This window comes from Alosa pseudoharengus, unplaced genomic scaffold (genome assembly GCF_046254945.1).
Source record: "Alosa pseudoharengus isolate Yale_2024_CS ecotype anadromous, Long Island Sound unplaced genomic scaffold, YU_APseudo_1.1 YU_APseudo_1.1_scf_11, whole genome shotgun sequence".
Lineage (NCBI taxonomy): Eukaryota > Metazoa > Chordata > Actinopteri > Clupeiformes > Clupeidae > Alosa > Alosa pseudoharengus.
Genome location: NW_027468576.1, coordinates 32685316 through 32713288, shown reverse-complemented (window position 1 = coordinate 32713288; position 27973 = coordinate 32685316). Strand labels below are relative to the sequence as shown.

The 27973-nt window shown below is 42.4% G+C and overlaps 1 protein-coding gene across 2 annotated transcripts; it reads left to right on the top strand.

The window, feature by feature from the left end:
• The first annotated feature begins 190 nt into the window (after positions 1-190).
• fam102bb (family with sequence similarity 102 member Bb) lies at positions 191-22784 on the top strand. 2 transcript variants are annotated; one of them, XM_076278911.1, is made up of 11 exons: positions 191-695; positions 9538-9658; positions 9770-9799; positions 9918-10034; positions 10133-10179; positions 17284-17387; positions 18271-18366; positions 19636-19789; positions 20070-20206; positions 20429-20498; positions 20703-22784. In XM_076278911.1, the coding sequence occupies exons 1-11, from the start codon at positions 562-564 to the stop codon at positions 20743-20745; spliced, it is 1053 nt and encodes a 350-aa protein (XP_076135026.1). In that variant the 5' UTR covers positions 191-561; the 3' UTR covers positions 20746-22784. The 2 variants fall into 2 exon arrangements, with proteins under 2 accessions (XP_076135026.1, XP_076135027.1); XM_076278912.1 differs by lacking the exon at positions 18271-18366.
• The last annotated feature ends 5189 nt before the right edge of the window (positions 22785-27973 follow it).

The window sequence follows — 27973 nt, the reverse complement described above, 5'->3', positions numbered from 1 at the left end:
GTAAAACATGGGATTTCCAAATCCGGATCATTCTGATCCAGATGAATCTTTTTGAATAACTGGGCTCTGGGCGAAACCGATCTTAGCGAACATTGCCAGTCGTACTTGCGTTTCTCCTTGTGTCCACTAGGTTCGAAATGCTGAACAGACTCGTGTCACACCCGTATGGTACACACACACAGTGCGTCGCTGTGCTGTGCAGAGTGGGAGGAGAGGCTTTTGCCCTGAAGTCGTCGTAGCAACATCGCTGAATTCGTGACAAGGACAGGTTTACATTTTTTTGTAACCGATGACCACCCGGTTAAGGTTAAAGCGGCTTTTTGGTCGCCAGGGGTAACATGTTATGTCCTGTTTTAAGTGTTTGCCAGCAATGAGGGGGGACTTGTGTGAGATTTCAGCAGTCGCTAGCTAACTGGGCTAGTGGACTGACTAGCCACGCAACATCATCCGTCGCTATCACAATGTAGCAGCGATGATTTGGTGAAGATTTTTGGCGCCGTACCACCGAATTGCAGTCAGAAGGATCCGTATCGACAGCGGGTGAACAGTGAGGCCGAAATCATGATGAAGAAAAAGAAATTTAAGTTTAAAGTGGACTTTGAGCTGGATGAGCTGTCCTCCGTTCCCTTCGTCAACGGTGTGCTTTTCTGTAAAGTCCGACTGCTGGACGGCGGCTTCTCCGAAGAATCCTCGCGGTGAGATTGGACTTTCTGTGCTGTAACGTTAGCTTTCGGTTGTAGGCAATACAATGTTTTCACATCACAATAGTCTTTAATCAATAAGAGGTCATTTAAAGAGTTTTTTGAGCAATCCAGTCTATCGAAAAAATAAGTCACAGCTGGGAGGAGTTGAAAATCTGCTGCTGCTTGAACAGCTGATATCGTTTTCTGATGATCTCTTTAGGGCAGACTGTCAGTAACGTAAGGTTACGATGAACGATTTAGCTTTTTATGCGATACATTTTTATGCGTTGACGATGATTTGCTGTAATGTTAGTGTAATAGCTCTAACGTTTTATCCTCATTGACAGCCATTTGTGTGCTGATTAGGTGCTAGCTGGGATTACACACACGCACACCCAAAGATGATTTGTCTGGTCTGTTATTCAATTTCGTGTTATGAGGGAATGGTAGACAGGCATAGGAGTATTGCATTCGGTTACGCCCCCTCACGGAGCATATTAGCCCGTAGGGTCTCTGCCTGCATGCTTTTACCAAAGATCCTTTACCATTACTAGCTCCGATTTAACCCTCTCTGCTTTTACTGTATGCGAGGGAGACGCAGCAATGCATGGCTGCGTGCAGTTGTGAAAGCATGAAAGAGTTATGTACGTAGTGTTGAACCTCTGCGGCATGTGGTTTGTTTATTGACAAGGTTTAGACATGAGGATTGTGAATACCCGAATACCTCTGTTCAATTAATATTTGTGGCGTCATGAACCTGTCTTTGATTGATTTGATTTGTACTGTTATAAAGTGATTTGATTTGTACTGGTATAAAGTGCCGTGTGTGTTTCGAGTCACTCACCATCTGTTCCCAATATCAAACACGCTTATGATTTAATATTCCCCTAGCTTGCACTATAGTGCTGTTATTGGTCAGCTGGACTTAATATGGCTCCAGTCAGAGTGAGTAAGCAGAAAACTCTGGAAAGTGAAAGAAAAGTTTGTCCAGAAAATGAAGTTAAAAGTCTCCTCCACTGCAGACCGGCATGCTGGCTAGTGCAGGTTTTGGAGTTTTAACAGAGTAGAACTGAAGCAGTATCCACCAGAATGATCTTGTATATAGGCCTAGCTATCTGGAAGAATCTCAAACATTATTAATAAGACACACACACATTCACATTGAGTTGTACATCAAACACCTGTGCAAGAAGTAGGGTGTTCAGTGAAACAGTAGGGGAAAGTGGTGAAAGCTCTCGCTTTGGGACATACATAAACACACACACATATATATGGACACTCAGACGCACATGTTCAATAGTTTAGTGATGAGTCAGTGGGATCCTCCTTGGGTTTTGCTGCGGAGCTGGAGGCAGATGATGTCATAATTGGACCAGTTACTATGGTTGTGAAATGAGATTCCCAGATTCCTCTGATGGAGATGAAGTTATGTGCAAGTCTCTAAGTATAGTTGTAAACGCATCACAATAATTCTCTTTTTGACGGCATACGTTGACATGAATGACTGTGAGATACAAATGTATGTGTGGTGTGAAAATGGGAGGATGAGCAAATGGAGGAAGAGTTTTTAGTATCTATTTATTACTTGGGTCATTCCACGTCAACTCAGCCACCCATGTACATGACACCTCTCAGATTTTGCTGAAAAGCGGTGAAAATATGCCTTATGTTACCAAACTGAGGAATCTGAAGTTTCAGATCAATATCTTAAACGGTTTGCCCGTGGCGTCCATTTGAAATTCGGGTGCCACGGCCCTAATTGACACATTGGAATTTCACATTTCATCCTTTGCCATTTTTGGAAGCCCATAATGTCTGTTCTAATAGTGGTAGAGGGCTGGAAACTGGTGTGGTAGGTCATTGTAGCCTGTACTACACAATTCAGGAGGCAGAATCAACATTCCTTACTGTTTGGAGGAGAGGTGGGTCACCAAAGTCCTAAAAGATGTTGACAGCATGTGTGATTTTTCACTTTTTGGGTGGCCGTAGCACCACGATTAATGATCATATTTATTCTAAACAGGATTATTTGTTATATTTGGGAACTTTGCTCTTGCCAAAATTAATTTGAGGGTTATGGTACCACTGATGGGGGTTTTATGGGGGTCCAAAAACCCTCTCCGGCAAAGGTGACTTTTTTGGAACCCCATATTTGGACCCCCAAATGACCATGTTTTGTTCTTTCTTTTAATGAAATAACATTTTTGACTATGAAGCTCCATAATATGAATTTTATTCTTCATATTGCACATTGTTTCCAGAAGTCTGGAATGTAAATCAGGGAGAATTTAGTGATGATAAAGCATGAAAATAGTGGAAATAACTTAGTATTATGCTCAGTGATGGTAAACAATTAAATACTGAGATGCTGTCACAGATTAACCAGTATTTTCATGCTTTATCATCACTAAATTCTCCCTGATCTACATTCCAGACTTCTGGAAACAATGTCCAAAATGGTGCATTATGAAGAATAAAATTCTTCATTCACCCACTTATGTTATGATCTATTTTACTCTATACTGAGCCCAGTTCTTGAGTGCACCTGATTTTCTGGATGTGTGTACAGTGACATATATACAGAATCATATATTATCTTAATATCCCAATTTCTTTATTATTTTTTGATTGATTGAATGGGCTATCATTTTGAAGATTTCATTAATTGGAAGGTGGAGCTCATTCAGGTTTGGCCTGGGCTGAGGGACATGTGTTCTGTTTCACTACATTTTCTTTTGTATTTTTTTTTTTTTTTTTGCTGAGCTTCACTGATGGACGACCCATTATTCTTTTTGTTATCACCCTGGGTAGTACTCAACTGGAGCCCTGCAGACAGTGAGAGTCCATGACCTTTAAAGGACACCCTGCTCTGTCGCTCCACCTTTGAGTGGCCCAGCTGGAGATGGCTCCTGACCTGTGGTCACTTCAGGGAGCACTGCGCATTGGTCCTCCGCATGCCGTCTGCTATTGATGCACACTGCGTGGGATATTTTCAGTTCACTTTTCTGGGGGCTGTGCGAGTGTGTGTGTGTGTGTGTGTGCGAACTTGCGTGTGTTATTTGTGCAGGCAACTCCACTTTCAAAGCTCTAAATATAGTGTTGCCGTGGAAACAGGATGCCTACTGTGTTGGGCCAGGGATGGTTGGGGACATCCGTGCTCACCATTAGCTGAAGGCAGTGACATGAGGCTAGAGAGGCTTGCTTTAAGCCATTTATCTCACCCCAGATGTTGCACTTAAATGCACAAATATTGCTCTACACTCATTCGTTCACACACACATACACATACACACGCAAACAGAGAGCGAGAGAGAGAGAGTCAACAGTGGTATTATTTGTCATATCTGCAGTGCGGCTGGTGATGGTTGTTTGGGCATGTGGTTTAAAGGTGCTGGTTCAGAGCAGAATGCTGTAATTCATATTGCCACCAGCTGGATGAAGTCTGTCTCAAGGTCCACCAACAATGGGCCACTTGTGGCAGAACCACAGAGAGAACTCTGTCTGTCACGACTCTTTCTCTGCTCCCTTTCCCCAGCCTCTCAAGCTCGCCCCTTGTCGCTCAGCTCAGTGTAACTGGGTTGTCTTCAATGGAAAATAGCAGATGTTGTTTCCTGGTAAATGTTGTTTCCTGGTAAATGACTGTAAAAGTAGACTGTGTGTGCGTGTGCGTCAGCTCTGTGCATGAGTGTACGGACGAGATGAGAGTAATCCACAGTTTTTTACCCTGCTCGTTTCTCGCTCGAGGTCACCATGGCAACGGGTAGCCTACATAGTGCAAGCTCTCTTTTTTTATTTTTATAGTCGCCCATCCTGGATGCTGATTATCTGTGACGGTTCAGGTTTTTTTTTTTTTTTTTTCCCTTCCCTTGCTAGTGGTGTGGTGTGCTTGGGTGCTATAATGATCATTGCCCCTCACGCTGGAAGCCCTCACCAGTGCAGCGAAAAGGGTTGGCTTCTTGTCTCGGTGTCAGGCCATGGAGAGGTCAGATGAGGACCAGCGGAGTGTGTAAAGGGCCCTCACTGTGAGTCACATGACCCAGTATGGGACGCAGGGAAGCAGAAATGCACAGATGCTTCGGCAGATAAGTGGAAGCCCCCAGCTCTCTATCAGAAGGTGCTGTTCAGGCCTCTAGTGGCCGACTGAAGTCTAGATCCTATATCTCTATCATAGAGATATCCCACCAATCATTGCTAAAGACACCTTGCTGGGTTATAATGGTCCTCTGCGCTGATGATAAGGCTAGAAATGGAACATATGCAGTTGCTTCTAACCATCTTCCACCACATATAGGCTTGGGGAAATCTCAACAATCAGTAATTGAGATCACACAACCACTGTGGTTTCTTCTGATTTAGTTCTCCGACAAGAAGGTCTTGCTCATTTCACATCATTTCCTACAGTGTTGTAGCCTGACGAGCCAGACCCACATCAAGATGTAGGGTCTGGGAACTTACCATTGGCAGTGCTCAATCCGATGGGCGGGATAAACGGTTGTCTTTCAAATTTCCTCTGCACGCAATAGGATAGCGCTACAACTCATGAGTCCCATGCATTTTCCCACCAGCAGAGCTAGTTGGATAGTTGATCAAACTTTTGCCAATTTAAAAAAAGCTTAAAGGATAATTCCGGTATTTAGCACTTTGAGTCCCTTTTCTGGTTTGTTTTTGATGAACTAGTGGTGGACACCAACATTTTGCCGATGGGTCCTGTCTCGACTTTTCTGACTCGTTTTGAATCGCCTTTGACTACTTCAGAGTGGCTGCCTATGGGCATGCACAAACGTGCTTAAAACAACACTTAACGTTCGTTTTCAAAACTGTGCAACTCACCGAGTGGTTAGTGGTGTTCGTTCCAAAACAAGTAGCGTAGCGAAATACAGTTTCTGTCGTGTTTTATTTGGCATTTTGTAAAATCCCATTGATTTCTGTTGGAAGACTCATTGCACGTTGATATTACTGTGCCACCAGAAACGGAAACGGAGGCTGTTTACATTTGGTTGCAGTCTTTCCGCAAGACCTTTTACTTCAGGCTCAAATATTGAGCGGAAGTTTATATGCGGTTGTGAGGTGTCTGAAAAAATAGTTCCACAATAGCAAATAACACGGCTGGAAATCATACATTGCGCCGATATATTTGTTTTTAATAATTAACGAACACCACTAACCACTTGGTGAGTTATCCCACCCTTATATCAGCCAGGTCCAGGTCCTCACACATGCAATTTTTCTCACCCACTCCACACACCCTTTCCCTGCATGACTGCCCGCGTGGCCCACGGTGCGTGATGGGTAGTCTGGTGCCCAGATGGGGCAGGGTACAGGGCTCCCCCCACCCCCCTCCCCCCCACATGGGTCTGCCAATGGGTCGGCCGGCGTGGGAGGAGGGCGCACAGTCACGATGAAGCAAGAGCGAGGTTTGGAGTTTAATTTAAAAAGGTTTTACGACAATACCCTAGTCTGCTCCACCCTCTGAGTCATTTAAAATATCTGTGTGAGATGTTTGTGTCTCCGTAGGAAGAGCTGTTTTAGCAACCACAGTAGAATTTAATTAAAACAAAAACATGTTTGCGTCAGCCTTTATAAACATTTTGGAGATTTAATACTATGAGGAGGATGATTTGCATAGCAGAAAATGCACTATTGCAGGCTACTGATAGGTCTGCCGTTCACTTACAGTTTTTTCTGATTGCTTAAGCACATTTTTTGTAACTATGGCTTTTTTTGCAAAACTCTTCACACAAATAGGAAAACATTTCACCCAATCAGCAAAACATTGTAGTTCTCTTGCCAACACACCTTAACTCTTCACACCTTCGTAAAAATGGTGTTTTCGTATCAAACAGTAAACACAAGCCATAACAATAGTAAGCACACAATGTTTCGTCTACATCACCTGCGATGTCCTAGTCCAAGGCACCGGAGAAAATATATTCTGGAATGCCGTATCCAGGCCTGACATGACAATATCCCCACATGTAGACTGATTTTTTTTTGCCTCCAAAACGGCTATTTCTTTCTCTTCTTACCAGGGCTCGAATTACGTGGGAGCCAGAGGGAGCCGAGCTCCCATAGAGCGAGGACTGGCTCCCATGAAAGCAACAAAGTCAAAAACCTGAGGGGGTCTCTCATATCTGAAGGTGTCTGGCATTGCAATTTAATCTTAAACAACCGCTCATTATCCATCCCTGTGCGATCTCTTACCATTAAAGACGTTAAATTAAAATATAGGCTACTACGGGACGTAGACCTACACTACGCTCTTGAACACAGTATGACACTTCACCACCACACCACTAGACTATATGAGCAAACCGTATCGATTTGACAGCACTCGCAAATCTGAAGAAGTCACCCTGCTTTGATGTGAGTGTTTTGTCTGTTTGCATAGGCGTTCATTGTGCTAGCCTACATGGTTTGATAAGTGCTGAAAAGTCCTGTTTGCTGTTGAACTTACGCTTCACCTATTCTAAAATGATGGCCCATAATGCAGCCTACAATGGTTGTCTGATGATCTAGCTATCTATGTCTGTTGTGTGCGTGCGTCAAGGTAAAGCCTAGGCCTACCGTGCGCATATACTGTACTGCGCAAAAGCGCCACTTACGCCTAGTCTATTTCATTGTATCGCCTTGTTAAGCTATGCGCGGGGTGTGCCAACTTTTTATGAGATAGAGAGACCCCCTTAAAGACAAAAAGATAATTCGAGCCCTGCTTCTTACCCTTCCTCTTCCCCCTCCTCATGCTCCTCCTTGTCCTCTTCCTCTAACTTCACCTCCTTGTCCCTGTCATCCTCTCCCTCTCACTTCTTCACCTCCACATCCTCTTCCTCCTCCTTCTTCACCTCCACGTCCTATTCTTCAGCCTCCTCTAATTCTTACTTTTCTCACTCTTCCTGCTCCCTCCATTGTACCCATTGTACATTACCTGTGGCTTATTTATAGTTCTTAGGCTGATTGCAAAGTGAACTAATTATCTAAAACAGTTTTCACATGAGAAAGTGTGCCAGAGAGTTGGCAAAATAGTGAAAATAATAGCCATACATGTGTATAGATTTGCTAGGAGTGTGTTGATCATTTGGAAATTGAGTGTAAAGCATTAGTTGTGTTTACAGTTCCGCAAAAAAAGAGTGTTGTGCAGTGAATTGTGCCTACAGTTGTGCAAAGTGTGTGTTACAAAATTGCAAACTGAGTGCAAAGCAGTGTTTGTGCTTTTAGTTTTGCGAACTCAGTGAGTGGTTTTGCTAAAAGTATTAATAGTTTTAGAAATTGTGCTATAAGAATCACAGTTGTGTAAGCATTCGGTGGTGCAGGTGTACTGTCAAATGGGGGCAACACAAATGACCTCACCGGGCTGTGTTAAAAGAGACTCCTGTCACAGACATGGGGAAGACCAGATTTATCCAAAAGTGAAGTGAGCAGAAAATACATTCCCCCTCAGTCACACCCACCCACTCAGATTCGCCCCCACACGCTCACACATCCTCTACTCACTTCCCTCAACACCTTTCCACTCCTCACTTCCACCACCTCACAAGCACGCGATCACGTACCTGTTCATTCATTAAATCTATTCAAATAAACCACTCTACCTTTGTACGAGCTGAATCATGAGTTCACCCTACATGTCTACAGCAGAATAGAGCACTTTGTGTACCTCTGCTGTTGACATGGATGATCTCACGTTCTTGCCTCTGTGAGATTGTTGGAGTGGTTGATCTAAAGTGTGGTTCAGCACTAATGCCTATTATAAAGGCCTTCACAAGTGCACAGGTGAACTCTCTTACATGCAGTATACTTGTGACCTACTATTACCCAGAGCCCGCTGGGTTATATATACTTTGGATTTGTAGGTGCTGAAAGCTGATGATTGTTACGAGCCCATTAATAGAGACAGTTGTGTGTCAGATATGACACCTAAGCTTGTTAGCAGTCCAGTTCACAGACCCTATTTACTGTGAAAACAAATAATATGCACACACACACACATTCTCATATGAGTATGAGTGTGTTTATAGATAGGTAGATAGACAGAGAGCATATTGCCTGTATCCTGAAGGTTAAGAATTGTGGTAGAATAGAAACACACGAGTTAAATGGCCATCTGATCTCCCTTGCTCTGTGCAACACCCATCATGTTCCAGTGAAATTTCAGATTAGCCTGTGGTGATGGTGTTTCCATGGAAACGGGAGTTCTTGGAACTTCTTCAGAAGTCAGTTGTGAGATGGTCCTCAGGCAGACCTTCTGGTGTGTATGGGTGTTGGAGTGAAATATGGTTTGTGTGTGTGTGTTTGCTTGTAGTTTGCTCTGGTTGTGTTACTCAGAAGGGTTGATTTGTGCATGAGACTTTAGTGGCGTGTTTCATTAATCTCATGACTGAGCCTCAGAGAAAATCCGATTTGATAAGACTTGTGTGTGTGTGTGTGTGAGTGAGTGTGAGTTTGTGAGTTTTTGATTCAATGGGATCACCTGGTAGGATTTGATTTGCTGGAGGGGGAATGGAATTAAAATGAGAAGTGTGTATTATGTCATTCATGGAACAGGAGTAGTGATTACTTGTGAATGGTTCTCTCCATGAGGTTGAGCAGTTTTTGCCACTAGAATGATTTGTGTGTCAGAGGCCAGTCTTTTGAATGGTCATAATGCACATGCCATGCTTTCATCTCAAGATGGTTTTCATATTTTTGCCCACCTGCACTGCACACTGTATAATATAGCACCTGGAGCATTGCACAGGAAATCGTGTGTGTGTGTGCCTGTCTGTCTCTTTGTGTACTTTAAAGACATGCTACTAACTTGTGCTTTGTTCTTTGTGTGTTTGTGTTTGTGTTTGTGTGTGTGTGTGTGTGTGTGTTTCAGGGAAACGGTACATGCTAACTGTGTGCGCTGGAAGAAGAAGTTCACCTTCCCTTGTAAAATGAGTGCCAGTGCCAGCACTGGGATGTTGGACCCTTGTATCTGTCGTGTGTCTGTCAGGAAGGTGCGACACACACACACACACACACACACACAAACACACACACACACACACGTCATCCCTACTCTGTGCTTTATCACTGTTCATGAATGTCCGTCTGTTTTTCTCCCACAGGAGCTGAAAGGGGGGAAGACCTATGCAAAGGTACTAGCAGAAGTGTTTCCTCCTATTTCAGTTTGACAGTTGACAGTTTTCAGTCTCTGGGTTGTAAATGCTGTGTGGTAAATGGTCAGTTGCCTTCCTCTTTCATTTTCTGCTTCAGTTGGGGTTTGCGGACTTGAATCTGGCTGAGTTTGCCGGCTCTGGCAGCACGAAACGCAGGTGTCTGTTGGAAGGCTACGACACCAAAAACACACGGCAGGACAACTCCATCCTGAAGGTGTGCCTCAGAGTCTTAACAGTCAGTGCATTAATGCTTTGATTAATTATCACATTGAATGAACTGGACTGTCTATGTGGGTGTGTTTCCTCTCTCAGGTGATCATCGGCACTCAGTTGATGTCTGGAGATCCCTGTTTTAAAACGTGAGTTGTGTCCCTGTCTGTCTTAGTGCGTTCATGTGGCGGGGAAGGGGAAGGGGGAAGGTCCCCACTTTGGAACGTTCATCCCACTTCCGGTTTTGAAACTACACGTGCCACGGATTTGTTAGTAATGCAGTTCGTTTTGGGCTACATTCATTGCCCAAAGTTGTCAAAGGACTTCATTACCCATACATCTACTGCAACTTAAGCACGTGACAACTCGCACTCGGTCATTTGTTTGACAGTTTTTACTCTCTTGTTTTTCAAAATCCAGCGCGAAATTAAACACTTACTATAGCATTCCTAAACGGCAAGGATAGTCTGTAGAGTAGCCTTACGTTTGATGAAGGGATTTCCTTAATGTTAAAGAATAATTTGGCCCTTGCTGTTAAAACAATGCACAAATTATTATTAGCCTATTTTGTTCATATTCACTCAGACTTGGAACAAAATAGGCCCAGTTCATTGATATGTAGGCCTATTTTATTCTTGTAGGCTATATGAGAAAAGGCCAAGATTGTCTTAAGCACTGTTTTATTTTATTTCGGTATTGTCTTACCTCAACAATAGGCTACAGCTCCTTGAAAACAATCAGATATAACTCTATAAAATCTATATATTTTATGTTGTATTTGGCTGCTGTGTTTGACTGAAATGTAGACTATTCTTTTTTTCATTTCAATACAGTATATGATACAAACCTCAGTTTAGATAATCATATTCACACATTTGTTTTTGCCTAATTGACATGACCATGATAATTGATAATAAAATGAATGTGCACCTTGAGCAAATGATAAAAAATCTTTCAGAATGCTTTCCATTCTTCAACTGCATCGAATTGCATCGAATCGCATCGCATTGAATCGTACTGAATCGTTTTTTATGAACATGTATCTTTTCTTGTATCGAATCATGCCCATGTATCTAGATGTGAATCATATCGTCTTTTACTTGAGAGATTCACACCCCTACTAGCTAGCCAGAAGGCTAACATCACGTAGTTACTCAAAGGTACTTTGGGAAGTACTGTTCAATATCACAATCACCTGAGCTTATGAGTATACCATAAAGAAACAATGAAGTGACTTATTTGGGCATGGAACAAGTCCATTTTTTATCATCAAAACATTCTCCTGGAGGCTTTCGCAAAGCTCCCAATTCAAAGCCCGAAGTTCCCAGTTCAGGTGTGACGTACCCCCCCTAAACTATAGAATTCTCCCACTTCCCAGGTGCTCATGAACGCACCATCTGTATGGCCCTCTGTAATGCGTCAGTGTTCAGTGCCTTTATTTTGCCACACATCTAAACCACAACAAGATGGATATGGCCTATTACAGCAGGCGTTGTACTTAAAAGCCCAGGTGTATTAATCACAGGTGTGCAAATGGGTTTGTTGTTGTTTTGTGGTGTTGAACGCAAACTGCATCCTAGCCTCAGAGAGCTCAACATTGCTGAAGTGTTCAGCAGGGGGCCTCAGAACATGAGAGGAATCTGTGTTTTCTGCCAGGAAGCAGCTCAATGCAATTTGCATATTATATCTGTGAAGGTTCACACACCACCTGCACACACACATTCACTGACAAGCTGCTCGGTTGTGTGTATGTGTGTGTGTGGGTTTGACACAGCAGTGGTCTCCTACGCATGACTGATTGTAAGTGTGTCAGTGTACAGCTGCTTAACACTGCTAGAGAAGAGCCCTCTAAAACCTGGCATTTCTGTGACCGTGAGGAGGAAGTGAAGAGGGAACTGAATTTCTGCATGAGCAGGACAAATCTCTGTTAGCATTGTGAGATATGTAGGACAGAAACATATCAGAGTGTCACGCAATCACCTTGAACCAGAAAATTCAAAGCTTGGGAATCTCTGAAACGGTTCTATGTCAGCGTATGAAATTCAAGATGCTATTTCAGTATGTCAATCTGTAAATGAGATGTGTGGGGCAACAGTATATATGCTATGTGATATATTAAATCCTTCGAACTGTGGTTCGAAGTCCTGTCTGAACCTGCGGTTCCTCTCGCACTGAGCAGGATTACCATTGCAACAACACATCATCAGTATGGTAAAACTAACCTGTCTCACGATGGTCTAAACCCAGCTCACGTTCCCTATTAGTGAGTGAACAATCGAACACTTGGTGAATTCTGCTTCACAATGATAGGAAGAGCCGACATCGAAGTAAAATATTCTTCTTTTTTTTTGTTTAAATTATATTTTGGGCTTTTTAGCCTTTCTTGACAGGATAGTGCAGCCTGGGTGAACCTAGACAACCCTGTTGGCAAATTTGAATTTGCTCTGCAGGTTGGTCTGGAAAGGAGCCTATTCAAATTTGCTAAAAGGTTCATCTGGGTTCCTAGTGAAAATCAGACAGGAAATGAGTGGGCGAGCGATGAGCTGGAGTCAGGATGGACTCAAAACTCCCTGTGGGCACTAGACCCGAATGTGATGCGTTATGAATCGCTGCTGCTACACTACAGCTCCCCCTCAATCAGTACAATGTAATGTCACAAAAAAGCAGAACATGGAAAACACAAGTTCTGAATTGTTGAATGGTTTTGGTTATGCAGCTGTGGTCACAATTTCATTTATTATGGAGGCTCTTGGATTCCATTGGCACATTTCTTTGAATTTTGGCACAATGCTCTACGTGTGAACAAAGGACTTATTTTAGAAACTTAAGTACGGTAATAGTCTTTATTTTTTTATTAAACTAATAAACAATGAAAACATTGACGTAAATGATTAGCTATTGCTTAGTAATGAAATTGATACCAGTATCCACACAGTCCTTTATTCTGCAAAATGAAAAATTCAGTATAATTTTAGAGGTTCCTCTTTTGACATTTTTCCTTATTGTTTCCATGCGTCATCATTCTAAAAAATGAGTAAGGAAATGTGTAACCACAGCAGGAAGAGGAAATGGGACTTCTGAGTCGTCTCGGCCAGCTGTTCAGTCAAACAGGGCCTTCTACCGGCTATCAGTGCAAAGCTAGGACGGTGACCCACTGCCAGTAGGACCCTCTTCTCTACCAACTTAGAGGAGCAGTTAAGGGCTAACCCCCTCTCTATTATAGGAGGATGTTGTCCTTTGTGATGATGAGGACATCGTCCAAAAGATCCAATCCTGTTGCTGCAGCCTTCCTCGCCAAGAGGCAGAAGTTCCCTGCAACCAGGGATCTCTCGTGACCTCTATGCCCCGACAGAGATGCAGCACAGGGCAAAGTCACCTTCTCTGCTAAGGGTTGAAATTCTAGTCATCACTAGTGATGATCAAGATTTTGAGTTTTGAGCCATCTACAGGCACCTAACCCCTCACTGCTCCCCGAGCGCCGCTGTAGCAGGCAGCTCACTGTGCCGGGATTAGTGTGAGACCAAATTTCCCTCACAGGATCAAAAGAATAGATATATACTTATACTTATGTACAGCAAGGGCAGGAACACGTGCAGTTATCATTTAGTGATGATGAGGTTATTGGTGAAGCAGATGATGTCATTTTCGTCTCCTCTTGCAGAACTTGTCTATTTTTGGGAATTTTGCCTTTATTTTGATAGCACAGTGAAGATTGACAGGAAGCAAGTGGGAGAGAGAGATGGTAGTAATGGGTTGAGATCAGGATATGATCACAGGTTGGATTCGAGCCATGCACTTGAACATAGTATGGCCGCAGTACATACATGACCTTGGAAAAGTCATCTGCCTTTGTTTTTCAACTCCCCTGGAAGTCAGCACCATTTTCAGTGTTACACAGTATACTTACACGTATTTTCTAAATTATTTCCTTGTAGGAAATGTAGGTACACTTTTCTAGGACAGCATAGGAAAGCCTTAATTTTTTAGTCTTTATTGGATTTGAAAAGGTGGCTTTAAAAAAAACAGACATTTTGGTTCATGTTGGTATGATGGCATCACACCGTTGCTGCAGATTTGGGTCATTCCACGCCAAATCCATATGAAGCTCCATAATATGAATTTTATTCTTCATAATGCACCATTTTGGACATTGTTTCCAGAAGTCTGGAATGTAGATCAGGGAGAATTTAGTGATGATAAAGTATAAAAAAAATAGTGGAAATAACTTAGTATTATGCTCAGTGATGGCAAACAATTAAATACTGAGACTGTCACGGATTAACCCCTTATCCCCCATGAAAGAGACCCTCCATCAAACTTCAAAATTGATATAAAGCAATGATGCAATCGTGTTCCACTGATCATTTTGGCAGAGGCGCACTAACAAAGAAGAATGTAATGTTCTTAATGTTTTCTGCAAGTCGCTTTTTTGCAACTTTGCATGGGAAAAGCCCATGTGATTGAATCGGCGGAACTCTGAAGCGTCTTGCAGCACGAGCAAGTGTGCAGGCCACTGATACAAACCATATTCTGACACCAATAAAGGGATGTTTCAATGGGCAAAAGAAAACATTAAGAACATTACATTCTTCTTTGTTAGTGCAGAAGATATTAAAAAACACGAGGAAACATGAATTGGAGAGACGTTACGCCTCGGCCAAAACGATCAGTGGAACACGATCGCATCATTGCTTTGTACCAATTTCCAAAAATAAGATACTGATAAAAATAATATCACAGGATACAATATTCACAGATGTCGATGCAGGACAACAATCGGATTCAGAACACTTGGATACAGAACACCCGGAGGCAGAACACTCGCAGTCAGATCAGCCACAAAACTCAATTTTCCAGCCAGGAAAATACATTGCCTGTATCTATGATGATGACTGGTTCATTGGAAACATTGTTGAACGTTCAGATGAACATGGTGATGTTTTTGTGAAATTCATGAAGTGTGTCAACAACATCCTCACATGGCCATCGGACCAAAAACAGATCCCCTGTTGGGTGCCATTCCAACATATAATTTGTTGTGTCAGTGTGCCAGACATCTATGGACGCAGTGCTCGCCAATACAAACTTGACCAAAAGGACCATGACAAAATAATGCCACTGCTTCCACAATTTCTGGATAATAGTTAAAGACACTATTCAATTTAATTTTCAATTTTATTTGGAGAGTGACAGGGGCAAGGAAAAACTCCCTTGTATTTGTAGTGTTCTTACACTATGTAACATTCTTGTTATTTAGTTCTTTAAAAGTTTGATGGCGGGTCTCTTTCATGGGGGATTAGGGGGATAATCCGTGACAGTCTCAGTATTTAATTGTTTGCCATCACTGAGGACAATACTAAGTTATTTCCACTATTTTCATGCTTTATCATCACTAAATTCTCCCTGATCTACATTCCAGACTTCTGGAAACAATGTCCAAAATGGTGCATTATGAGGAATAAAATTCATATTATGGAGCTTTATAGTCAAAAAATGTATTTCATTAAAAGAAAAAACAAATATGTATCTTTATCTGGTATAAATCCCATTAGTATCATCAAGTGCCCACATGGTCATTTGGGGATCCAAATATGGGGTTCCAAGAGTCACCTCTGCCGGAGAGGGTTTTTGGACCCCCATAAAACCCCCACCAGTGGTACCATACCCTTCAAATACATTTAGGCAAGAGCAAGGTTCCCACATATAACAAATAATCCTGTTTAGAATAAATATGATCATTAATTGTGGTGCTAGGGCCACCCAAAAAGTGAAAAATCACACATGCCGTCAACATTTTTTAGGACTTTGGTGACCCACCTCTCACCCAAACAGTAAGGAATGTTGATTCTGCCTCCAGAATTTTGTAGTAGAGGCTACAATGAACTACCACACCAGTTTCCAGCCCTCTACCATTATTATAACAGACGTTATGGGCTTCCAAAAATGGCAAAAGATGAAATGTGAAATTCCAATGTGTCAATTAGGGCCGTGGAACCCGAAATTCAAATGGACGCCACAGGCAAACCGTTTGAAATATTGACCTGCCATTTTGGACTGCCGTTCCAGTCCCACTTTCCAATTAATAATAGTTCAGTAATATATAGTAATTAATAATAGTTCATTAATGTATAGTAATTTGTGATATTCATTTCCATAACAGTGACTCTTGTGACTTCAGCTGTGTTTCTATCCATGCTGTGTTTCCAAGCACATTCATGTAAATTCCAATAAAGGAAAGGCGAGGCTGTGCACATTTCCATCAGCTGTGGGATGCAAATTAAAAAATAAACACTCTTCTTATTAAGGCAGTGGTTGTAAACAGCTGTGAGATCAGAACTTTAACAGGAACACACAGTTTTTTTTGGGGGGGGGGGGATTTGATACAATTAAAAAAAAAAACATTTTTATTAACCTGTTTACTCTGCGCGAATCAGGATTTAATTCAGCCTTAATTAGATTAGATTTGATTAGATTCAACTTTATTGTCATTGTGCAGAGTACAAGTACAAAGACAACAAAAGGCAGTTTGCGTCTAACCAGAAGTGCAAAAAAGCAGGAAAGTGCTGACAGAAATGCAGAATAAATATGGCTATGTAGTATAAACAATGTATGAACAACATGTACAGATATGTGCAGTGTAGTAACAGTGTATATATTATAAGAAAAACAGAATCAATATGGTTATTCAGTATGAACCGATTTTGTATGAATTCAGTACGAAAAGATTTGTATATCAAATTCCAAACATTTCCATTGGGGGTTTTGTGTTCAAATGTTCCAAATTTGCATCAGACTTGGCTGGACACCTGGCTTATGACGGGGATTTATATTATGCAGCTCTAACTGAGAAGCACTAAAGCCATCTCATTTCACCTTACATCACCTTATGTCTTGACCAGGAGATATCCTAGAATTTAGAAAGAAGAAGCTGAGATTTGAATGATGTAATTATTATACATTGAGCAAATGCAAAAAGGCTAAATTAAATGAAAGGACAGCAGCCCTCAGAAAAGCTTGGAATCATGCCATTGGGTGTCATTTGAATGTGTGTCTTGAATTTCCCCTTGGAGATCAATAAAGTATCTATCTATCTATATATCTATCTATCTATTTAAAATGGCTGATGTTTATTTTTTCACATGATGTTTTTAAGTCTCTCATCAACTACAAACAACTTCATTCCTTGCATAATACTGCAGACAGATTATCCCTTGGTGGCTATAGTTCAATATAACAATGTTTATCCCTTGCAGGCCGCCTTCCACCGCCACAGTAGTAGGTATCCAAGGAGACGGAGAGCGCCTCCTGGAGGAAAGAAGAGGAGGCGACAATCAGAAGCCTTACTTGGCCATCACAGGTAAGACTTGAAAGTCTGTCTGTCCCCCTTATGGCTGTGACTCACCACCCTAATCCAGTTTGTCTGTCGCTGCATCTCTCTCTCTCTCTCTCTCTGTCTCTCTCTCTCTCTCTCTCATGTCTTTTTTTCCTAAGGGCTCTGAGACATCTTGCTGCAATATATAATTCAACTAGGCAGTTCGCTGCTATAGCAACCTTTGATTACAGCATGCATTGTATTTCCTTCACTACACTAAGATTGACCCACAAAATAGACCTGACACAGACACACGTATAACACACTGATGGGTTGATGTGACATTGTGACAAGGAGCCTAAAGATTCACAGTTATAACAAAAATAATGTTACGATTGAATGATGGTCTTGGGTGCTTCCAAGCTTACATAGCTACATACATGACAGAGATAACAAAACAAAAAAACATGACATAGCTTTAAAACTTTACGGTGCAGTCAGCAGTAGCGCATGACGTTACAGTTGTCTATGCTTATATTTATATTTAAATTTCTTTGCAGATGCCAAAACATAATACATTATTGTCCAAAACAACATACATTATATTTTAATCAAGGACTAAACAAAACACACCAGAGAGGTAGCTCATCCCTTACGATCGCTGTACTGCTGACTCTACCTTTAACTAAAACAAGCTGTGTACCCCAAGATACTTACAAAAACATAGCTGTGTATGTTTATGGTTGAGTTACATTAAGTACAGAGTTCAGTTTTAAGTAGATGTACAAAGCATGGTCATTTGTATAGTGTGTGGAGATGTGATGTGGGTGTGTAGATCCGTATGGATGTAATGCCCTTAGATTCATACATGACACGCAGTTGCAGCAGTCACAGTGGCTGACAGTAGCTCTCCCCTCCCTTGTCTCAGAGGCTGCAGGCAGGTGTGCCTCTCTCCCAGAGGAACTGGGGGCCTGTGGCCACTCCCGGACTTCCAGCTACGCCAGTCAGCAGTCCAGAGTATCAGGTAGAGGTCCCACTCACACACACACACACACACACACACACAGGGAGAGAGAGAGAGAGAGAGAGAGACAGACATACATGCTCATACAACCACCAAATCAGTTGCCTGGTATAATACCTCTTTGCCTAACACTGATGTAATGTCTGTGCAAGTGCTCTTGTTTTCCGCCTCGGTAGCTGCATTGCTGAGCTGTGCGCTTACCTGCTTAGCTGTGCTGCACTGCTCTTTGCTACACTGTGCAATTCTATACTGTGCGTAAGCACAGTTCCCTTGGGGATCAATAAAGTATCTATCTATCTATCTTTCTATCTATCTATCCATCTAGCACAAATACGTAGCTGCGTGCGTCTAGCTCCTGCTGCAACTCCGGCAGTCTGCCGTGTAGGGCTTTCAAAGAAACATTTTCTCACAGATCAAATATCAGAGAGATCTGACTGAATGTTTGGCTGCACTCCTAACTGAATCTCTCTGTTGCCTGCTCACTACTTAATATGGTTTTCAGCATCATTGAAAGCTCTCGGCCATGTCCAGATTTGATTAGGAAGAGTTACTTTTATGAAAGGGCTTAGCAGTGAGGATGTGAGATCATTCTAGCATGACTGGGCCAACAGTTGAGAAGGACTTCACCGTTATGCCTCAATCCGTTATGCTCTTGAGAATGAAAAGCTCTGCACCATTTTGTCTGTGTTAGTGTTTATATGTCTATGGAAGGTGCTGTTTTTCTGTAATATTAGTTTTTTATTGTGTGTGTGTGTGTGTGTGTTAATTTGGGTGGAGGGATGTTTGTTTTTATGTGGGTAGTTGGTTGGTGACCTCATTTGACTATAAAGTAATTTATCACGCTCTAAATCTCAAATGTAGGTCACAGTCATTTAAAATCACCGAAATGATGGAAAAGGGCCTGTATCCTTCTGTCTCTCTCACTGTCCGTACTCATATGATGTTTATTCACATCGTGTATTGTATACTAAACATCTCTCGCCTCCTGTGCTCATAGCCTGGAGATTTTACACTCTATAGAGCAGTGTGAAGTGTGTACAGTATGTCTTTGTATGGTGGAATGTGAAGGGTTGACTAGTGCTCAGCCTCTATGTGTGAAAGGAGTGCAAGTCTGTGTAGTATACAAACGTAATAATAATAATAATACGTTTTATTTATATAGAGCCTTTCTCAGACTCAAGGTCACTTTACAAAGTCAACACAAACAAGCAAAAACAAAAAAAAGGGCATTTTAAAAGGCCATATTACAGTGGTTTTATCTGTGTGTAGGGTACAGCACAGGACACTCGCGCTCCTCGTCCGTGTCCGAGACGTCCCACCGCAGAAACACCTCCGTGGGCAGCGCTTCCACAGGGATCGCCAGCATCCCCGAGCCCAGCGAACCAGCCCAGCAGCCAGGCACGCCAGACCGCGGTGCCAACAGGTCTGTCTGCTCTGTTCCTGTGTGTGTGTGTGTAAATAATACTTTGTATTCAATGAAGTACTATCTTACTTGGTCTTAGCTGAAGAGAAATGGATGCAGAATTATATTTGTATAAGTCTTTGTGTGTCATGTATGTTCATATGCGTTAACTTTTGTGTTTTTGTGTGTGTGTGTGTGTGTGTGTGTGTGTGTGTGTGTGTGTGTGTGTGTGTGTGTGTGTGTGTGTGTGTGTGTGTGCGCGTGTGTGTGCGCGTGTGTGTGTGTGTGTGTGCGTGCGCAGGCATCCACTGAAGCAGGATTCCATGGAGTCTCAGCTGAAGAGGATGGATGCCACGCGAGTAGATGCTGACGACGTGGTAGAAAAGATCCTCCAGAGTCAGGACTTCACTCCCAGCATGCTCGACTCCAGCACAGAGGGTAACTATGGCAACCACAAGTCCACCAGACATCTGACAATTACTGCTGCCTCTATATCCGTAGCATCATGAATTCTCAAGTCTCAAGTGTTTGCATCATTAGTCATTTGTTAAACAGAATGTAGATATTATAACTAGAGAAAAAAAATCTTAATTATTCTAGTCTTGAGACCATTTATATTTGTAATAAATCTATGTGTGTGTGTGTATGTGGGTTTTTCAGAGGAGGGACTGCGCTTGTTTGTGGGACCTGGTGGAAGCACAGCACTTGGCAGCCATCACTTACCCACCAGGTGAGAATTGTTGTGAAAATATGATGTGTGTGCAGGGTGGCAGTGTTCTCATAATCCAGCCTCAGGTGTGTGTCCCCTTGAGATGTCTGTGTAGGTTATTCAAGGGTCGGTCAACGTGGCGTGTATTGTGGCATGTGTGTGTATGTGTGTGTGTGTGTGTATTAGTGTGGTTAACCCTGGCAAACTCGTATGTTTTTCTCGCAGGGTCGGAGCCGGAGCTTATGAACAGGTGGTTATGAAGCGTTAGCGCTGAGCTGTACCAGGCAGAGAAGTGGCACCTACCAGAATCTGGACGGGGGAGGGGAGAGGAGACGGGGCATCAACACTGGTTTAACGGGACTAACCATCTCTTTGCATTCCAGCTGCACAACACCACCCAATATTATCATTACTAATGATCAAATTAGTTGAAGTTTTTAGAGACAAGAATGGTGCGAATGCACTGGCCAGTGCTATGGTTTGGGAGGAATAACACTAATGAACAGACCGATAGAGCTGGAAAAGAATGTCTGCGTGATGAGAAACGACAAGCTGTAGCTTGAAGCCTAGGAATCTTCTGTCTATTCACTAAAGCCATAAGTGATGTGTTTAGTAGGACATTGTGTGTGTGTGTGTGTGTGTGTGTGTGTGTGTGTGTGTGTCATGCGTGTATGGTTCTCAGGAACGTTGAGCGCAACATGACTGGGGCTACCACAGCTGGCCTGTGGGAAGCCAGATTAAAAATGTGAGGGACTTTCTAGATAAACCCATAGTGATAGTAGGAAGTAGGTTCTCTAAGAGGACATGATGTTCCAGAATATACTTTGTCTGGGAACTGGACTCCCCTCTTGGGATAGAGCATAATGCTGTCCTGTTCTCAGGGTTGGCGATTGCATTTCTGTGTAGCTGGTTATAATATGTATTCTGATACTGTGATATCTTTGAATGGGTGCCAGGTATCGATCAGGTTTTGGACAGGACTGTGTGTCCTTTTCTCTTCTTCAAACAACATGGTTGTGCGCAGTGGACGGGTGGAAAGCTTTGACCATACTGGAAGTATATTCCAGCGCAGTTAACCTCTTTGTGGATTTTAAAAGACAAATTACAAATTACAACTGACACTATACACAATATATCACACACTACTAAAAAGTACAATGTCTGTACCAGTGATTTTTACTTGTGATGTTATGCTTGGTGTTAATATCTCAATGAAAGAGAAAAAAAAAATTCCTGTGTATTTTGAAGTTAGTAAAAAGTAAACATCTCAAGATTGTCAGTTAATATCTGCACATGTATCACCGGTGTTGTGTTTTATAACCTTAACTGTGAACTCATCCATGGCGTGTGTGTGTGTGTGTGTGTGTGTACTGTCTAGTGTGTATGTGCTATACATGTATGCTCTCCTCGTAAGCCACGGCCTAAGTGATGAAGTGTTCATTCGCTTTGAAAGCCTGTTTAGCCAGACTCTTGTGCTGCTGTTGTCTGCTCGTGATTCTTACTTCTGTCGAGCCGTACTACCCTCTGTGGTGAATGAGTCATGGTGGTAGAAGCATCCTCCTCAGCCCTGACAGCTGAGCAGGCATTTATACGGCTGTGAAGTGCTGACACGCCAGCCCACTTCAGAGCTCTGAAGAGAAGCATCATATTGACACTCAGACACTCGGTACCACACATTGTTAAAGCAGATGTTTTAAGTTGTATTGTTTCTTGAAGTTCGGTTATTCATCTAGGGGGGAAAAAATGAACATGGTAAGGCTGAGTGTACCATAACAAATTTCCATGAGTTTTCTGTTGTGTTGCTATATATGCAGAGATTTTCACTGAATCTAATTTTATATGTTTACTTTTTCGTTTACATTTTAAAACTATACTGTTGATGTAGCCATAGCAATGCCTATAGAAAAGCTGAGACAGAAAAAAATATACTTATGAGACAGTTAAAAATCTCCCCACAGGTTCTCTGGCCTGAAGTCTTGCCTTGTCTAATCTGTATGGATGTGCTTTACAGATGGACTGACAATGCAAAGCAAGTGCCCTCTAGTGTTATCATGTGGAATTGTTTGTGGAAGGGATTAGAAAAACCTGGCGATAGACAGAAAGATGGTGAAGGCATTACTAGTGCACATGTTTTCTGTATTACTTCTGTGAAGCGTTGTGCCAATGTCGGTGTGTCGTCCCTCCTGTGGTGTGGCTTCTGACCGCTGAGCCCTGCTCTTTTGACTGGACCCCACCGCTGCAACCCCAAATGTACCGTATGTCTGAGTGCAACCACATATTGTCCATTAAAACGTGTGCATCCTCAAACCAACGCCCACTGTAATTTGTAGCACATTATGGAGAATTGCTGAGAGGGTTGAACTTCATAAACTGTTCTTTGGTCTCGTTTGCACGTCATTAAGGGATGGAGATGAACAATGGAGTCTAGAAAGAGGCGTCAAAGTGAAATCATGGCCATGTACTTAGTTGAATTAAAATAAAAGTTTTTGGTCAGACCTCCTCCAACAGACATTCAGATCTAGTCAGTGGCATAGAAAGGCATCAGAGAATGGGTAGGACCCACTTTACTACTTTCAAAACTATGCAGTTATGTTTGGCCTAATATCTTCAGATGACATTGTAGCTTTCTTGGATATGAGTCTCCAAACCAGTCAGAGAAGAATAAATTACACTTGAATACAGTGAATTTGGTTTTATTTCTCCAACTGAAATAACTGAATAAAAAATATTAACAAATGAAAATGGAGTGATGAGTAAATACACAGACAAATATGCCCAACATTCCCATTCAAACATTATTCAGTTAACTTGTATGTAAAGAACATCTCAAAGTGCAACAGACTTGTTAAACAGTTCAGATCAGATCCTGTAAGAGCTGCCCCTGTGTATTCCATTTCTGAGGCACAGACAACAGGTTGGAATGAAAATAAGACCTGTGTTTGGTTTGGTATGGTATTTCTGAATGTATGTGTGTTTGTTCCAATCACCCCAATGTAATCAGTAATGAATGCTTATGCTTACAACCAATTACTTTGGTTCATGAAATGCCTAAGCCACCTTTCAGAAAAAAATCCAACTCTCCTTTCATATGTGTGTCGTCGCAGGTTGCGTTCCTGGGTTGCGGTTTTCATGTAAAATGTCCTTTTAAAAATAACTACAAAGCCATATCAGTGAAGTTATGAAGTGTCAAATACAAATACTCACAATGTAGGTTTGAAAAATGATGTGACCCCCCCCTAATGACTTCAACAAAAGTGGAGTTAACTGGAGTAGCCTATGGACTTAGTATATAGCCTACCGGGAGTCCTATGAATGAAATGTCCACATGAAACATCTACTGAATCTTCAGTGAGGTAAAGAAGAACCCAGGGGTACCATTAAAGGATTTGAAGGAATCATTGAAATTGGCCAATGCCTCTGTTCATGAATCTACTTGCCTATATGAAAACATTGAACAAGTAGGGTTTCCATGGTAGGAGGAAGGTTTGTGTGTCTTGTTTTTGTTTATTTTGTTGTTTAAGAATTTACCACTGACCTACCACTGGTAGGTCATTTGTCCAGCGCTACTGATCCCCAGCGAGACAGCGTTTGGCCCATTTTTGGCCCTGCGTTTGGCTCATCTGAGACCCAGTCTGGGGAAGCTCTCGCTTTCTTCAAGCCACAACATCTTCAGGCCTCTGTAGCTATGACAACATTCCTCTCCCAGACTGGAGGGAGGAGGAGAAAGACCTCGGCTGGGTTGTTCATTCGTGCGCTTGGCCTTGGAGTGCAGGATGAGGCTGAAAAGGAAGCCAGTGCAAGAATAGGTTGAGGTAATAGGGTTACAGCCATTGGTCAAGTATTGAGTATAAGGTATTAAGCATCAAGTAGGCTAAGGCCACAGTCCAGGAGGGAGGAAGGGGTTATGCATATGTGCTAATAGCATGTAAACAGTGTAGCAGTAAAACAGTAGGCTAGTGGACAGTACGTACACAAACATGGAGAAGGTGAAGAGGCAATTAGTGCAATGGTAATTAGTGCACTGCACAAATAAAAGTGATGTTCAGACTATGTTTGCAGGGCATACAGAGTGGTGACCAAATATTTTGAGACAAAAGTGAAATTCAACGTTTTAATTACATTCTCAATTTAATCTGACTAAATTTCCAATTGAGGGAGGTGATTTACTCCGTTCTGATAATCCGATCAATTGAAAAATCCACCCATGTAAACAAGTACTCTGATTAATGATGTAGCCTACATTTCTTCTTTCTGTGCAGGTGTTCCCTATGTAAGGGATAATGTAACGGCGGTCATTAAATCGGAAAATAAGTCCCGACAGGGCGAACAGGTCTTGCTTCGTCCTGAAGGGACTTACTTCCGACTTACTCCACATGACATGACTCTTTACACCATGTCAAAAGATGTGTCATGGCCAACTTACAACAGCGACGAAAGAATAGATAGGGGAGTCAAACATGGAGAGGAGCCACAGGATGACTGACAGACACATGATGTCAGAATCATCAAATCATCTGATATGCCAAATCTCTAAGTTGTTTTTTAGGCAATATAATTTTTAACACATTCTACACCTTCAAATCCACTACCACCACTCCATGTTTACCTTTTCGTTGTTGTTGACATACAGGGGAGCCCCAAGATGACTGGCAGCCATACATTGTCAAAATTATCACATCAAATATCATTAAACGGATTATCCGGAGTGAATCAACCTAGCTCTTGTTTCACGTTGCCGAGTACTGTCGGTATAGCCTAGAAATCTAGACGCACCCAAGCGGCAGCAAATTACATGTGCTGCCAGGGCTGGTAGCAATTCTCCATTGGCTTGTGAGCTGGAAAAATTAAACTTCTATCAGGCCAATCAAATCGTGTATAGAGATGTTAGGCGGGCTTAACATAATGATTGATAGCAGAGTTGCAACGGTTTGGCTTGAATTCCCTGCTACTTGAAAACAAAGAACATGGGTGTTGCTGTTGCGAACAGAGTGACACGAGTTAAGCTTTTTTTAAGTTGGCAAAAGTTTGAACTAGCCAACTAGCTCCGCTGGTGGGAAAACGCATGGGACTCATAGAGCTGTCCTATTGCGTGCAGAGGGAATTTGAAAGACAACCGATTATCCCGCCCCTCGGACTGGAGGGGCGGGATAATCGGTTGTCTTTCAAATTCCCTCTGCACGCAATAGGACAGCGCTGAGTCCCATGCATTTTCCCACCAGCGGAGCTAGTTGGCTAGTTCAAACTTTTGCCAACTTAAAACAAGCTTAACTCGTGTCACACTGTTGGCCAACAGCAACATCCATCTTCTTTGTTTTCAAGTAGCAGGGAATTCAAGCCAAACCGTTGCAACTCTGCCATCAATCATTATGTTAAGCCCGCCTAACGACTCTATACACGATTTGATTGGCCTGATAGAAGTTTACATTTTCGAGCTCACAAGCCAACGGAGAGTTGCTAGTCTAGCCTTGGAAGCAAATCTAATTTGCTGCCGCTAGGGTGCGTCTAGATTTCTAGGCTAAACGCGAACAGATGGGGACATAAGAAAACTTCTTGCCCTAATCAGTTAGCGGTGGCTGCCGTTTCGCTATTTGGTCTATGTTGCACCAAATTCTGTTCTCATCCCTACCGACAGTAGCCTGACGAGCCAGACCCACATTAAAATGTAGGGTCTGGGCACTCACCGTTGGCAGTGCTCAGTCCTGGAGCACTGCGAACGGTGAGTGCCCATACTGGCTCGTCAGGCTAGTTCGCGTTAGCTGCCAGTTCGCAAAATTCGGTTTACGTTGTACCAAATGCTGTCATTCTTATATCTACCGGCAGCACTTGGTAGCTTCAAAGAACAGGGATATGGGCTGATTGACTCCAAGTTACATGAAGCAGCATTTAAAAATCTGATTGTTTAACCCCTCACTGGTTGCTTTTTGAAATGTTTCTTTAGAGGAAATGAACAGAAAGACTGTGCCAGTTTCCAGCTCCACCATAAGACGAAGGGCCCGTGTAGATGTGGAAAAACGACTTGAACAAATTAGGGATGACTATCTCAGTCTGACTGACATGGACACAGAGACAGGGCTTAATGACAGGCATGAGATTAACAATGACAGTGTAGGATTGTTAGAAGATTGTCTCAGTTGTGCAAATGATACCTCAGGTATTGCAGCAGGAGCAGTCTTTCCTGAAGAGGATGGTGGCATGGAGTTTGAGTCAGACTATACTGATGGTCTCTTAGCTAGTGGCAGTGATAGTTCCGAACCTGAAGATGAGATCTATGAGATGTCCTTATCTGACAACATTGCAGACTGGGCCATACACTTTGGAATTTCATTGGTTGCTCTGACTGCACTACTAGGCATCCTTCGCCTCTCCCATGATCTTCCAAAGGATGGTAGGGCCCTCCTTAAGACAACAACTAAATATTCCATTCAAGAGAAGGCAGGGGGAAAATACTACTATTTTGGCATCATCCATTCACTTAGTGCTACACTCAGCGGGTATGTGCACACACACTAACTGATGGCCACTCTGAGGCTACTAATAAACATAGATGGGCTACCATTATTTAAAAGCTCAAGTGTTTATCTGTGCCCTATCCTGGGTCTCCTGCTCAGTGTCCCTATGAAAGAGCCTGTAGTGATCGCATTATACTCTGGAGAAAAAAAACCTTCTTGACTTCAGCAAAAGAATTCCTTGAAGACTTCACCAAAGAATTAGTTCATTTGGAAAAGGGTTTCTGTTTTGAGGGAAAGACTTTGACGCTTAAACTTGATACAGTAATTTGTGACACACCGGCAAGAGCATTTGTGAAACACACCAAAAGTCATAATGCGTACCACGGCTGCGATTAATGCACAAACCCTGGTAGACACAAACAGAGACGAGTGAGTTTTCCATGTAAAGATTATGCACTGAGGACGGATGAATCTTTCAATGACAGGTTAGATGAGATACATCACCATGAGGGGCCTCATGCGTTTGAGGGCACTGGGGTTGGCATGGTGTCACAGTTTCCCTACTAGATTACATGCACCTTGTGTGCTTAGGTGTCATTAGCGCTTGCTCAATATGTGGCTTTGTGGTCCTCTGACTGTCCGTGTCCCTGCAACTATAGTTGAACAAATGTCCACTAAATTGGTATCCATGAGACCCTATATTTAGGTGGAGTTTGCCAGAAAACCGCGATCTCTTAGAGAATTGGATCACTGGAAGGCCACTGAGCTAAGGCAGTTTCTTTTGTACACTGGACCTGTAATGCTGGCCAGTTTTCTGGACAAAGACCTATATCAGAATGTTACCGGTATGCTACTCTTCTTTGGCATCTCCATCTTAGCAAGTCCAACATTTTCCTACCTCACTGATTATGCTGACACTTTACTAAAGTAATTTGTGCAGCACTTTGCTACACTTTATGGGAGACACCATGTTGTCTACAATGTACACGGCATAGCCCATCTTGCAGGTGAAGTTAAGCAGCATGGTTGTCTTGACTCTTTCTCTGC